Genomic DNA, 14016 nt, shown 5'->3' with positions numbered 1-14016 from the left:
TGCGCCTGTTACCTTTCAATCTTTGATGAATGAAGTGTTCCGTCCGTACATCTGGCGCTTCGTAGTTGTCTTCTTTGACGACATCATGGTTTACAGTCCAGACTTGACTTCTCACTACGGTCATCTACGAGTGATACTTCAGTTATTTTCGGATCAGAGTCTCTACGCCAATCAAAAGAAGTGCTCCTTTGCTTAATCATCTGTGGAATATCTCGGTCATATTATCTCAGGTCAAGGCGTTGCTACTGATCCGGCGAAGACTACGGCAATGCAGCGATGGCCTACACCTTGCAATGTAAAAGATCTGTGTTGCTTTCTTGGCCTCACAGGTTACTACACAAATTTTGTACAAGGCTATGGCTCAATTGCTAAACCTCTGACCGCGCTCTTGAGGAAAGACATGTTCGAATGGTCACAGATTGCTCAGGAAGCATTCGAACTATTGAATTCTACTATGATGCAAGCGCCTGTTTTGGCTCTTCCAGACTTCACCGAGCTGTTTGTGGTGGAAACCAACGCTACATGCTTCGGATTGGGTGCTGTACTAATGCAGAAGAAACACCCTATCGCCTATTTTAGTTACGGGTTAACGCCTCGTGAACAGCTGAAATCCATTTATGAGAGAGAGAGCTTATGGAAATCGTCATGGCAGTGTTAAAATGGAAGTATTATTTAACGGGAAGGCGCTTTGTTGTCCACACTGATCAGAAGAGCCTGAAATTCCTTTTAGAACAACGGGAAGTCTCTCTCGAATACCAACGGTGGCTATCAGGACTGTTAGGATTTCAGTTTGATATCATATACAAACCTGGTATCGATAACAAGGCAGCAGATGGTTTATCGCGTCAGATGCAAACTGTGGAAGCAGGCGGTAGAATCTTGTGTTTGTCACTTAGTTTCCCTGTTGTCCTGCAGTTGCAAGATTTCTATGCTGAGATTGAGCAAGATGCAGACATTCAAACTCTTAAGCGACAAATCACATCCAGTGAAACGGTAAAAAAGGGTCTCATTGTCGTTGATGGACGTGTGTGGTATAAGAAAAGTCTGTTGATCCCACAGACATCAACATTTATTCCTTTGTTACTTAAAGAGTTTCATGATGGCTTGCAAGGGGGACATTCTGGTATTTTCAAGACACTGAAGCGCATAAAGGGCTCTTTTCATTGGCATAACATGCGCAAGACAGTTCTGACTTATGTGGCTCAATGTATCATTTGCCAAACTCACAAAACGTCCACATTATCTCCTGCTGGTCTCCTCCGACCCTTGCCAATTCCGGAAGCTGTCTGGCAGGATATCAGCATGGACTTCATTGAGGGTCTTCCTTCCTCCAATGGTGTCAACATCATTCTGGTTATTGTGGACCGTTTAAGAAAATATGGACACTTCTTTGGCTTGAAACATCCATTCACCGCAATTGATGTAGCTTAGTTGTTTGTGCGTGAAGTTGTCAAGTTACACGGCTTCCTGGCTTCAATTGTTTCAGACCGAGACAAGATTTTTCTCAGTGGGTTTTGGCATGAATGCTTCAAGGTTGTAGGTACTTTCCTCAAATATTGTACATCATTTCATTCACAGACGGATGGCCAAACCGAAGTGCTTAACCGCTGTTTGGAAACGTACCTCCGTTGTTTCTTGTCAGCTCACCCTAAGACTTGGAGCAAGTATCTTAATTGGGCCGAATATTGGTACAATACGAGCCATCACTCTGCTATTCATACAACGCCCTTCGAGATCGTCTATGGCCGTAACCCAACCATTCTTGCTGCCGTTTGAAAGGGGTTCCACGGTAAATTACGAACTAGAACAAGCTCTGGTGGAAAGAGACAATCGTTTGGCTGATCTAAAGGCATCTCTGTCACGTGCCCAAGAGTCTATGAGATGGTCCGCAGATAAAAATAGAAGGGATGTCAACTTTGAGATTGGAGACAAGGTTTTCTTAAAGTTACGTCCGTACCGACAACAATCTGTGACTCGTCGTCAAGTTGGCGGCAAATTACTATGGCCCATTTGAAGTTTTGGAGAAGGTGGGAAAGGTTGTGTATCGCTTACGTCTTCTAGATGGCTCAAAGATTCACCCCGTGTTTCACGTGTCTCAACTTAAACAGGCATTGGGGACTTCTGTGCCGATCACGGCTCTCTCTCCGTCGTTCTTGGTTAATGGTGAAGTCGTTATTGAACTAGAGAAGATTTTGGAAACTTGCTACAATGCGGATGGTCTTCTTGAAGTGTTGATTCAGTGGGTTGGTCTTCCGCAGCATGAGAGTTCTTGGGTGTCGGGGTGGGAGTTACACAACCAGTTTCCAGCTTTTCAGCTTGAGGACATGATGCGTTTCATTGGACGGGGTAGTGATACGTTGCAAAGGTTCTACTTCCGTAAGAAGAAACATAGTGGTGAAGAGAAGAAAGGTCAAGTGGGAATTGATCGTGGAACGGGAAGAGTCGAGAAAGACTGAGTAGAAGAGAAAGTCTACTAAAGAATAAGAGAAGCAAATACTCGAATAGAAAGAGAGGCTTTGCGAACGGATAATATCAACTTTTTAGTTGCTTTATAATGACCTTGTGTGAATCATAATGACGTTGTGTGAATCATTTCTTTTCCATGCTTAAAGTTGTTTGTTTGTAGTGTCGCCATGAGACCTGCACTTATGATTGCCATGAGATCATAAGACAGCTTTTGCTATTTCGTTTTGTCGTTGCGATATCTGAGACGATCGGATCTTTCTCTTTTAGTACTTTTAGTGAAACAGAGTTTGTGGGTTGGAGAGTACGTAACAAAGTTCTTGACAGCTTCATTATCATAATCCAAACCTCGTAAGAAACTGTAGGTCCTATCTACTAGATATCAATCGATCTCTCAAGCTGAAATCAGAATCCAGTCATTCCAATACAAGGACGCAATATCGAGCTATATATATGACCAATTTATTATCAATGGGAACTGAGATACTTCAAACGTGTTATTCGTGCTAGATGATAGGATAAAGCTAGCTATATACAGATATATATATATATATATATATATATACGGCATTCGTTTGCACAAAGTATTGATCACTAGTCCCAACCTCTTTAAAGAGGGAAGGAGTCATTGCGGCCGTCACCGGCATCATCATCAGTATCGTCATCCATCTGGAAGAGATTGAATCCCCCAACATCCCACTTTGCATCTTGGTGGCTGGAACTCGAGCTCACATAATACTTCACCTCATGAAACAAGTTCAGATTATCCACCAGCTTATGGAACACATAGCATCCGCAACACTGCATCATCAACAAATACTATTTACGCAGTCCATAACTTGCTACTGACACAGGCTAATTGTAATTGTATTTTTTCTGGAAAATAACCTGCACGAAGACGGTGCCGTCAGTGTAGGCATGTGGATTTATGGCTCGTGTAGTTCTCTGTCCACAAACGTTGCAAGTGAAGGCAACGCGCATACGCCTACGGGGCGATTTCGTGAATAGTGACCACGGAAATGTTGAAATCGTCTCCGCATCGGCCTTTGCCGGAAGAGACGGCCCCTCCATCCCGGAACCGGTGGTCCAGCCTCTGACCGAGGCGGCGCTCAAGACCAATCCCATGGCCTCATCCTACAAATCAAAATTTCGAAGAAATTATCTAATACTTTTGGAAACAGTAACCTATGACAGAGATCGAGATTTTACATTCGAGAGAGTTCGATTTTGGAATAGAGGAACGAGGCTCAAGGAATCCGATTCGAATTTGGGATCATAATCTTTGTCGTCCTCTGAATCAAAATAAGAAAAGAGAAGAATCAAAGTAACCCTGAGAGATGATCGTAAGCAATGAAATAGCATATTATGCGTAAGGTTGTTTACTCTTAGAAAGCCGGACGATTCTTGGCGAAGATGAGTATGTTCTCTTCTTCGGAGAGAAGATGGATAGCGACGAAGATGAGGAAGAGACGATGGTGGCCGCAGAGCTTAGGGCGGTAGCTTCCATGGTTGATCTTTGAGCTAACAGAGAAGCAAATTTTGTTTCTTTTCGCTTTTCTTTTCTTTTCCCTTGAAAATTAATATCTTTATCCCTTTTCTCTCCTTTTGGGTCGTCTCACATTCTGACATTGAAACGGGCTGAAACCCAATAGGCTCAACCCCAGCCCAGTTCAATAAGTCCATTTTGTAACCCTTGGGTTTTCCTCAATAATTCCAATGGCATGCTACTGGAATTAAAACTATGTCGTTTAATACATTCAATAACCGATTATTTTGGTTGCCAATATCTAAACTATATAATTTCTTTTGCCTGCCCATTTTTGTTTCACAGAACAACTGTCGAACCCAATTTTGTTTCAAACCCATAAAGGTTCATACGCACAGCCCAGTATATTCTGGAAATAAAAGGTTTTATCTCTATAAAATTTTGAAAATATCAAATCCTCGATGTCTGTTTCAAATGAATTATCAAGCTAAATAATTATATTTTTATATATGAAGATAATCGTCGGCCAGGCATGTAGAGACTTGAACAAGTTTTTTTTTTTGAAAAAGGACTTGAACAAGTTAAAAACATCCTTACATATAATTTTGATACAAATTGAAACTAATAATAAACAAACCGTTATGTAAGTGCATGACCTTTTTTTTAACCATATGGCGACGGCGATGGCGACGAAGCTTGGGATCTAGGGTTCGATGTTTTTCAATTCCGGGGATTTGGGATATCAAGGGATAAAGGAAACAGTGGATCTAGGGTTTGATGGTTCTCAAGAGGGATTTGTTATTCATCAGATCGAGGGATTTGGGGAGTACCCAAAAAGAAGGCAGATTTATGATTGCGAGATCGGGGTGGATTTGGATGTTGTTTGGAGTATTGAGAAAGTGTACAGAACTCTGGAACGAGGGGATATGGAGGAGCTATATCATTCAATGAGATTGGAAGGCTCGGATCTTTGGTCTAAGGAAGTCAAAGGTATGATACTATCTAATTCGAATACGGATCTGAATCCGAATCCTTTTGAATCGGAGGCTAAGGAAAGTTTGGGTTGTCGATATATATATATTTTTTTTGAATGAATGTGAAATTTTTATTCACCAAAAAAGCCTTGTTACATCCTGTGTAAACCTCTTTAAAGACAAGAAAGACAAAAGCTTAAACACTTCTAAACACCATTTAGCATCTTGTTTGAAACCAAAGTTGAAGAGCAGTCTCCATGTTCCTAATCCCCTTTTCGGTAAGCTTTTGTAAAATGGAAATAGACACCAGATTTTCCCCATGACGAATATGGTTTCTCTCCCTCCAAATTACATAGATTGCAGCCTGGAAAGCATATCTAATGCAGAACATTCCCTTCCTATCCAAGCTTCTACCCGTGACTATCCTCACCAAAGAAGACCAGTTTATGGAGTACGAGCTTAGTAAAATACCTTTAACGAGATACTCCCATAGCTGTGAGGCATAAGAGCATTCGAAAAACAGAAAAGGGTTGTCGATATTGTATGGTGGGTAGGCGTATCCTTCTTAGGAAAGTCTTGCTCTGGGTTCAAAGAATTTTACTTCATCAATGGTTCACGGAGATTACGTCGTATCAATTTGGTGGCTCGCTTAGGATCTTCATGATTGATCTGAAGATTTTCGTTTATGATATGGAGGAGTTATTACTGAGGATTTATTGGAAGTCGGAGAAGTATAAGAAAGCTGCGGTTTTGAGGTAACTGAGCATCACAACATTCAACATTTCTCTCGCAATTCAATTTCAGCTTTTTAGCACGTCTCTTTTTTCTTTGGTTAACATGTCTCAAGGTCAACTTGTGGGCAAGGTGGGGAGCAAGAATGGTCCGGAGAATAACATCAAGTTCCTCATTTTGATAACTCTGCTAATGAAATGGTTAGTGTCGTGTTTTTCTCTGCTACTAGGCGGGAACTTGGGCTCGGCTTGCGTGGACAAGTTATAGTCCTACCAGCCCTACAACCGGTCCCTTTAAACCAGTTACAAAGGGCAGGATTAGAGCTGGATAAGGTCTTCAGGTTGTTCATTATGGGGAAGAGGTCTGAGGAGCGAGTATGGTCAAGAGTATACTCAGCAGTGAGGGGACATGTATTGGCGTTTGTTTGTGAAATAGGTATCAGTGCAGGCGTTGGAAAAACAAAAGACTTGGTTGAGCCTAGAATCTTTCTATGGATCAATATGTTTTTCTTTTGGTTACTGAAGGTGTCTAGATGGAAATCGTATAGACATGTGATTTTTTTCATATTCGGTGATTGGTGTAATGGTTTAAAGGTGGACTGGGGAATCAATTTATGTAATCTTCATGCCTATGTGTACGTACATAACTTAATAGATGAAACTGAATTACAGCCGTCGGTAGTTTAGTTTTCTATTGGGATGATTCAGCGAATAGTTTTTTTGGATAACATTTTTTGTCTCTTTATTTTGGAATGTGTTAAGGAATTGATTTTGGTCTTTTCCTTGATTTTATGGTTGTTTGTAGAGCTTTCTTTTGAGAGTAAGCAATGGATTAATAAAAATGTTTTATGTTATTGGTATTGTGGTTTCTTTGGATTAATTTGCATACGGGTTTGGTGTAAGCGTGACAGCTCTCTTCAGGAATATGATCGAACTAATGATACACTTAGGTATTGTGATGTAGGAAGGATCTCCTAGTTTTTCCTTTTTGAGATTTCTATTTTTCTGAGCTTTTCCTTTTCACTTTTCACGTTTGATTTGTTTTCCTATTTTATGGTTGAGATCCTTCTCTATATAAAGAGAGGTTCTAGGTTTTTGTAAGACACAATTTATTATTCTAATTGAGAGCTTTTATCAAATCTGGTGGATTTCCAGAGTTCTTCATCAAGTTCATCGCTTGTGAACTTGAATTCATTCTAGGTTTAGTGTTTGCTATTCCTAAAAGTTTTTCCGGCTGCGTCAGGTGGTATCAGAGCAGGCTGTTTCCTGTCTCTTTTCAAAAATTGATCAGCCATGGGAGATCAACCTTTGACCAAAGCAGATATATACAAGGATTCACCGAGGCTATTACCACGGCCCTAACTACTTTGGCCGATCAGATACGAAACCTAATCATTCAAAACGACAAAGAAGCCAAACCCAATAAGATCAAAGAAGAACAACAACGAAACAGAGGAGAATGGAATAAAGCAGGAAATAATCGTATTGAGAGCTCAAGTTCTGATGAAGAAGATCTCGAGGAGGACGAGGTTAACCAAGGGAATCAACATAATAATCACGATTATCGTGTAAAGGCAGATATTCCTTTGTTTTATGAAACTATGAGAGTAGAAGATTTCCTAGATTGGCAGATAAGCGTTGATAGATTGTTTGAAGTCATGGGTGTTCCCGAGAATAAGCAAGTCAAGATGGTCGCAATTAGATTGAAGAGCACTGCTGCTGTGTGGTGGGATAAACTTGTTATCCAAAGGCAAAGGCAAAGAAAGGGACCAGTTAAGACTTGGAGGCGAATGAAACAATACATGATGGACAAGTTTCTACCCGAGGATTACGAGCAGATTCTATATAAGATGTATATTGAATGTTCTCAAGGAAAGAGAACAGTGACAGAGTACACGGCTGAGTTTCTTCTCCGAGCGCAATGATCTAGAATAAACAGAAAATCAGAAAGTAGCCAGGTACATAAGTGGTTTGAAGGATTTCTATACAAGAGAAGCTGGGTTTGCAAACAGTATGGACTGTGCAAGAGGCTTCAAGCTTAGCATTAAAAGCTGAATTAATGGAGAATTCTTCCCGTAACTTTTCTTCCTTCAAAAGATATCAGCCTCAAAATAATCTGGACTCAACCGGAGATAAGGAAAAAAGTACAGGATCAAAGGAAGCTAGCCACAACAACCAAGAAGCTGGTAGCTCTAGTAACAAATATAATAACAATCAGCAGAATAAAGCACCTGTACAGAGGCAGGGTAACCCTTATGCAAGACCAACCATTGACAGGTGTTTCCATTGTCAAGGACATGGTCACAGATCGAGCGTTTGCCCAAGCAGAAAAACTGTAGCTTTTCTAGGAGAAGAAGAGGAACATGACGAAGAGGATGAGTATGAAGGGGTAGAGTTCGCTGAAGAAGAGTCCACTGAGGTAGTGAGTTTGGTGCTTCAAAGGGTCCTACTATCATCTAAGGAAGAGGGGCAACGAAAGAATTTGTTCCAAACACGTTGTACGGTTGGTGACAAACTGTGTAACTTGATTGTGGATAATGGCAGCACAGAAAAGTTAGTTTCTCAGAAACTAGTTGATTATTTGAAGTTACCTACAAAACCACATGAAAAACCATATGCCCTGGGGTGGGTGAGGAAAGGTTCTCAAGTTCGAGTAACGATGGCTTGTAGAGTTCCAATCTCCATTAGGAAACATTATAAAGAAGAAGTACTTTGTGATGTTCTTGATATGGATGTTTGTCACGTCCTATTTGGTCGCCCTTGGCAGTATGATAATGACATTACATACCGAGGAAGGGATAACGTGTTATTGTTTACATGGAACGGGTACAAGATTGCTATGGCTCCTGTTAAGAATTCAGATCAGATTACAAAGAAAAAGAATTCCAATTTCTTGGCTATGGCATATAGTGAGAAGGAACTCGATGAGGCAATCAAAGAAATAGGGTGTTTCTATCCAGTGGTGATTAAAGGCCTTATGAGTGTTGTAAATGAGGAAACGACAACACCAAACGAAGTACTAGAGATCCTGAAAAATTTCGAGGATTTAATCGCAGATGAGCTGCCACATGAGTTACCTCCCATGCGTGATCTTATTCCGGGGTCAAGCTTACCAAACCTTCCCCATTATCGCATGAGTCCTAAAGAAAATGAGATCATGAGGGAACAAATTGAGGACTTGTTAAGGAAATGATTCATTCGTGAGAGCATGAGCCCTTGCGCAGTGCCAGTCCTTCTCGTTCCTAAGAAAGGAAACCAATGGCGAATGTGTGTCGATAGCAGAGCCATTAACAAGATAACTATCAAGTATCGATTTCCAATTCCTCGATTGGAAGACATGCTTGATGAGTTAACTGGTTCTAAGGTCTTTTCCAAGATTGATCTTCGCAGTGGATACCATCAGATTCAAATTAGACATGGAAATGAATGGAAGACAGCTTTTAAGAGCAAAGATGAATTATATGAATGGTTGGTGATGCCCTTTGGGATGTCAAACGCTCCTAGTACCTTCATGAGACTGATGAATCAGGTTCTTCGTCCATTTACTGGTTCCTTTGTGGTGGTTTATTTCGATGATATTCTGATTTATAGTAAGACAAAAGAAGAGCATTTGGAGCATATAAGGCAGGTGTTGCAAGTTTTACAAGAAAACAAATTGTACGTCAATTTGAAAAAGTGTACATTCAGCACCAACAAGTTACTCTTTCTTGGCTTTGTCGTTGGAGAAGAAGGAATTCAGGTTGATGAGGATAAAGTAAAAGCTATCAGGGACTGGCCTGCCCCTAAATCAGTCGCTGAGGTACGTAGTTTTCATGGTCTTGCTACCTTCTACAGGAGATTTGTAAGAGATTTTAGTACTATCACTTCTCCTATTACGGAATGCTTGAAGAAAGGAAAGTTTCGTTGGGGTCTTGAGCAAGAGAAAAGTTTTGCCTTGATAAAAGAAAAGTTGTGTACTGCACCGGTTCTAGCCTTACCTGATTTTGATAAAATTTTCCAAGTTGAATGTGATGCTAGTGGGGTAGGAATAGGTGCTGTTCTATCTCAGGAGAAAAGACCTATAGCTTTCTTCAGTGAGAAATTAAGTGAAGCTCGGCAGAGATGGAGTACTTATGATCAAGAATTTTATGCAGTGTTTAGAGCTTGAGGCAGTGGGAGCATTATCTAATTCAGAGAGAATTCGTTTTGTTCACCGACCATCAAGCTTTAAAATTCTTACACAGCCAGAAGGTGATAAACAAGATGCATGCTCGATGGGTAAGCTTTTTGCAGAAGTTTCCATTTATTATTCAACATAAATTTGGAGCACTTAACAAAGTGGCAGATGCTTTGAGTAGAAGGGCTTCATTGTTAGTTACCTTAGCACAAGAGGTGGTGGGCTTTGAGTATATGCAAGATTTATATGAAAGTGACGTCGAATTCAAAGAGTTGTGGGCCAAATGCAACGCAAAACATCCTTCAGCAGATTTTCACATTCTAGATGGTTATTTATTCAAAGGAGATCGATTGTGCATTCCTTGATCATCGTTGAGAGAGAAGTTAATCCGCGATCTGCATGGTGGTGGTCTTAGTGGGCATTTAGGTAGAGACAAAACCATAGCCAGTCTAGAGGAGAGATATTATTGGCCGCACTTGAGAAAAGATGCTGGAACAATTGTCAAAAGATGTTATATTTGTCAGGTTTCCAAAGGTCAGTCCCAAAATACTGGTCTTTATATGCCTTTACCTATTCCTGATGACATTTGGCAAGATCTAGCTATGGATTTTGTGTTGGGATTGCCTCGTACGCAACGTGGTGTGGATTATGTGTTTGTGGTAGTTGACAGATTTTCTAAAATGACACACTTTATTGCTTGCAAAAAGACTGCTGATGCATCCAATATTGCTAAGTTGTTCTTCAGAGAAGTTGTGCGTCTTCATGGAGTTCCCAAATCGATTACTTTAGATAGAGACACCAAGTTTCTCAGCCATTTTTGGATCACTCTTTGGAGGATGTTTGGGACAATTCTAAACAGGAGTTCTACAGCTCACCCACAAACTGATGGGCAGACTGAGGTAACCAACAGAACTCTAGGGAATATGATTCGAAGTGTTTGTGGTGATAAGCCAAAGCAGTGGGATTTGGCTTTGCCTAAAGTAGAATTTGCTTATAACAGTGCTGTGCATTCCGCGACGGGGAAATCACCTTTTTCTTTGGTATACACGTCTGTTCCTAAGCATGTAGTTGATCTGGTTAAACTGCCTAAGGCTCCGGGGTCAGTGCATCAGCTGAGGCCATGGCTGAAGAAATTTTGAGTGTTAAAGAAGCTGTTAAAGCTAAGTTAGAAGCTACTGGGCAGAAGAACAAGGTTGCTGCTGATAAACGTAGGAGGATTGAAATTTTCAAAGAAGGTGATGATGTGATGGTATTCCTCCGTAAAGAGAGGTTCCCCGTTGGTACTTATAACAAGCTGCAACAACGCAAGTATGGACCATTCAAGGTGTTACGAAAGATTAATGATAATGCTTATGTTGTGGCTCTCCCAGAATCTATGAACATTTCTAATACCTTCAACGTAGCTGACATTCATGAGTATCAAGCAGATGAGATTCTCTATCCGGATGAGAACTTGGAGACTGATGTAGGAAGGATCTCCTAGTTTTTCCTTTTTGAGATTTCTATTTTTCTGAGTTTTTCCTTTTTACTTTTCACGTTTGATTTGTTTTCCTATTTTATGGTTGAGATCCTTCTCTATATAAAGAGAGGTTCTAGGTTTTTGTAAGACACAATTTATTATTCTAATTGAGAGCTTTTATCTAATCTGGTGGATTTCCAGAGTTCTTCATCAAGTTCATCGCTTGTGAACTTGAATTCATTCTAGGTTTAGTGTTTGCTATTCCTAAAAGTTTTTCCGACTGCGTCATATTGGAATATGGATTGTGTTGGTGTATTTGTGTTATTGATGTTACTTAATGACCGTAGGATTTATTGGGTTGATCAGTATATGCGGCAGATGCGGGGCAGTGGTATAGTTGCTATGGAATGGAGGGTCGCGGTGCAGAGACACGATGGTGTCGAAGTAAGAAGAAACTGGATGGTGACTTGGTTAGTTATCAAGGCTATTACAGTTCAGAGGTGGCATAAACGCTTTGGGGTGATTGGAGTTATTACTTTACTATATGTGGTCTCTAGGTGCAACATGGATCAAGTGATTATGGTATATCATTATACTATATTTCTAAAGTGGAATGTATTTATTCTGGTAAGGTTACAGATTGGTGGGGGAGGATTCTCTCCACGAAGAATGTAAAGCTTTCAACGTTCTTTTTGGTTTATTGGAAAGGGCTCTGATGGTTTCAAAAATTTTAATGTGTGCATTTTAAAGATTCTATATAATATTAAAGATTCATGCTATGGTATAGAGATAGTCTTGTTTCTCAAGTCTTCTTTCAGGTTGTGGGTTTATTGGGATTGGAGGTTACGTGAGCTAAATGGCAAGATTGGTATCTTTCTATCCATGTTGATAGTTTTAAGGGTGAAGTATTCTCTATGCTCACAATATTTTTATCTCATGCATCTTATGTGTATGGGGAAAGTGGCCGATATCGAAAATATAAATGGTTAGAGTCATTATGGATTTTTATGGAATGGTCACAAAGAAAGGAATATATCTGGAATGGAGAAATAGGGTATCATTACACTTATTGAATTGGCTCTCCGGAACAAATAAAAGATAATTTTTTAAATGAGAGTACTAAGTTGGAATTGCCGAGGAATGGGAAGCAAGTGGACTATAAGCTATTTAAGCGAGATAAGGCATAGACATAAACCGAACTTTTTATTTTTAGCTGAAACAAAGCAAGAGCCAGAGTTTGTCCAAAAATTTCAAGCTCACTTTGGATTTGATAATCTGGTCACAGTAGACCCATTGGGGAGAAGTGGGGGATTAGCGTTTTTTTACAATAATGAGTATCAGGTAAGGGAATTATATTCTAGCAATCAAATGATTGATGTGGAAGCGGAGGCTCTTGGCAAAAAGGTTTATCTTACTTTTGTATATGGAGATCCAGTTCAAAAGATGCGAGAACAAGTGTGGGAACGTTTAACTAGATATGAAATGTCGCGATCTGAACCCTGGTTCATTATTGGTGATCTCAATGAGATTACATGAAATCATGAAAAAGATGGAGGATCACTGAGGAGTGCAGATTCTTTTATTCTTTTTTATAATATGATAAGAAATAGTGGTTTACTGGAATTTCCGGCTTGGGGAAACAAAACGTCATGGCAAGGGAGAAGAGGAAAAAAGAAAGGGGTAGTGATGGTTAGATGTCGTCTAGATCGTGCTTTAGAAAATGAAGAGTGGCATACTCTATTCCCATGTTCTTTCACAGAGTATCTAGGGTTGGTGGCTTCTGATCATCGGCCAGTGGTGGCTTATCTTGAGGATAAAGTTCCAAGGAGGAAAGGACAATTTCGGTTTGATAAGAGGTGGATTGGAAAAGCGGGTCTTCTGGAACCAATTACAATGGGTTGGATAGACTATAACAAAAGAAGAGTAGAAGGGAGAACATAGAATATAGTGGAAAAAATTAGTAATTGTCGTCACGAAATTGCTAAATGGCGAAAAAATAATTCTCCTTATGGAAAAGAAAAAATAATGAATTACAACAAGCTCTTGAAGAGGTACAAACAAATAATACTAGGTCTTGAGAGGATATTCTGGAGGTGTCTAGGAAATTACAAGATGCATATAAGGATGAGGAAGATTACTGGCGCCAGAAAAGCAGGAACATGTGGTATTCATCTAGGGATCTTAACACAAAGTTTTATCATGCTTTAACTAAAAAAACGACGGGTCCGTAATAGAATTGTTGGATTACATGATGCGGATGGGAATTGGATTACAGAGGATAATGGTGTGGAAAAGGTGGCGATAGATTATTTTGAAGATCTATTCAGTACCACCTCCCCATCAGAATTCGATAGTTTCCTTACAGAGGTTACACCGTGCATTACTCCTCAGATGAATCAACATTTTTTTAGGCTAGCAACGGAGGAGGAGGTTAAAGAGGCTTTGTTTATGATGCACTCAGAAAAGGCGTCAGGACCGGATGGCATGACAGCTCTTTTTTTCCAACACTCCTAGCATATCATTAAGAATGATTTAGTCGAGATGGTGAATAATTTTTTGGTCTCGGGAGAAATGGATACAAGATTAAATATTACTAATATTTGCATGATTCCAAAAACGGAGAGACCTACAAGGATGACGGAATTGAGGCCAATTGGTCTATGTAATGTAGGATATAAAATTATTTCGAAGGTTTTGTGTCAGCGATTGAAAATCTATCTTCCATTGCTCATTTCCGAAACTCAGTC

General features: G+C 40.0%; 2 protein-coding genes across 2 annotated transcripts; one reads left to right on the top strand and one right to left on the bottom strand.

Annotated features, from left to right (window-relative positions):
- Positions 1-2903: 2903 nt before the first annotated feature.
- Positions 2904-4096, bottom strand: BNAC02G29950D. The gene is made up of 4 exons (XM_013830562.3): positions 3847-4096; positions 3673-3755; positions 3352-3597; positions 2904-3264 (listed from the first exon to the last, which is right to left on the bottom strand). The coding sequence occupies exons 1-4, from the start codon at positions 3968-3970 to the stop codon at positions 3073-3075; spliced, it is 645 nt and encodes a 214-aa protein (XP_013686016.1). The 5' UTR covers positions 3971-4096; the 3' UTR covers positions 2904-3072.
- A 3617-nt stretch (positions 4097-7713) lies between these two features.
- Positions 7714-8847, top strand: LOC125582374. The gene has a single exon (XM_048749045.1). It carries the CDS (start codon positions 7714-7716, stop codon positions 8845-8847), a length of 1134 nt encoding a protein of 377 aa, XP_048605002.1.
- The last annotated feature ends 5169 nt before the right edge of the window (positions 8848-14016 follow it).

Source organism: Brassica napus, chromosome C2 (assembly GCF_020379485.1).
Source record: "Brassica napus cultivar Da-Ae chromosome C2, Da-Ae, whole genome shotgun sequence".
Lineage (NCBI taxonomy): Eukaryota > Viridiplantae > Streptophyta > Magnoliopsida > Brassicales > Brassicaceae > Brassica > Brassica napus.
Note: the sequence above shows the minus strand (reverse complement) of the source record. Positions and strands in the feature narration are given on the sequence as shown.

What these genes read in the sequence shown, in the direction of transcription:
- BNAC02G29950D (XM_013830562.3), bottom strand. Translation starts at nt 3,970, where the DNA reads ATGGAAGCTACCGCCCTAAGCTCTGCGGCCACCATCGTCTCTTCCTCA. An exon ending in AATCGTCCGGCTTTCTAAGA is followed by an intron (nt 3,756 to 3,846) that starts GTAAACAACCTT and finishes ATTTTGATTCAG; the next exon opens with AGGACGACAAAGATTATGAT. An exon ending in ACGGCACCGTCTTCGTGCAG is followed by an intron (nt 3,265 to 3,351) that starts GTTATTTTCCAG and finishes TTGATGATGCAG; the next exon opens with TGTTGCGGATGCTATGTGTT.
- LOC125582374 (XM_048749045.1), top strand. Translation starts at nt 7,714, where the DNA reads ATGGAGAATTCTTCCCGTAACTTTTCTTCCTTCAAAAGATATCAGCCT.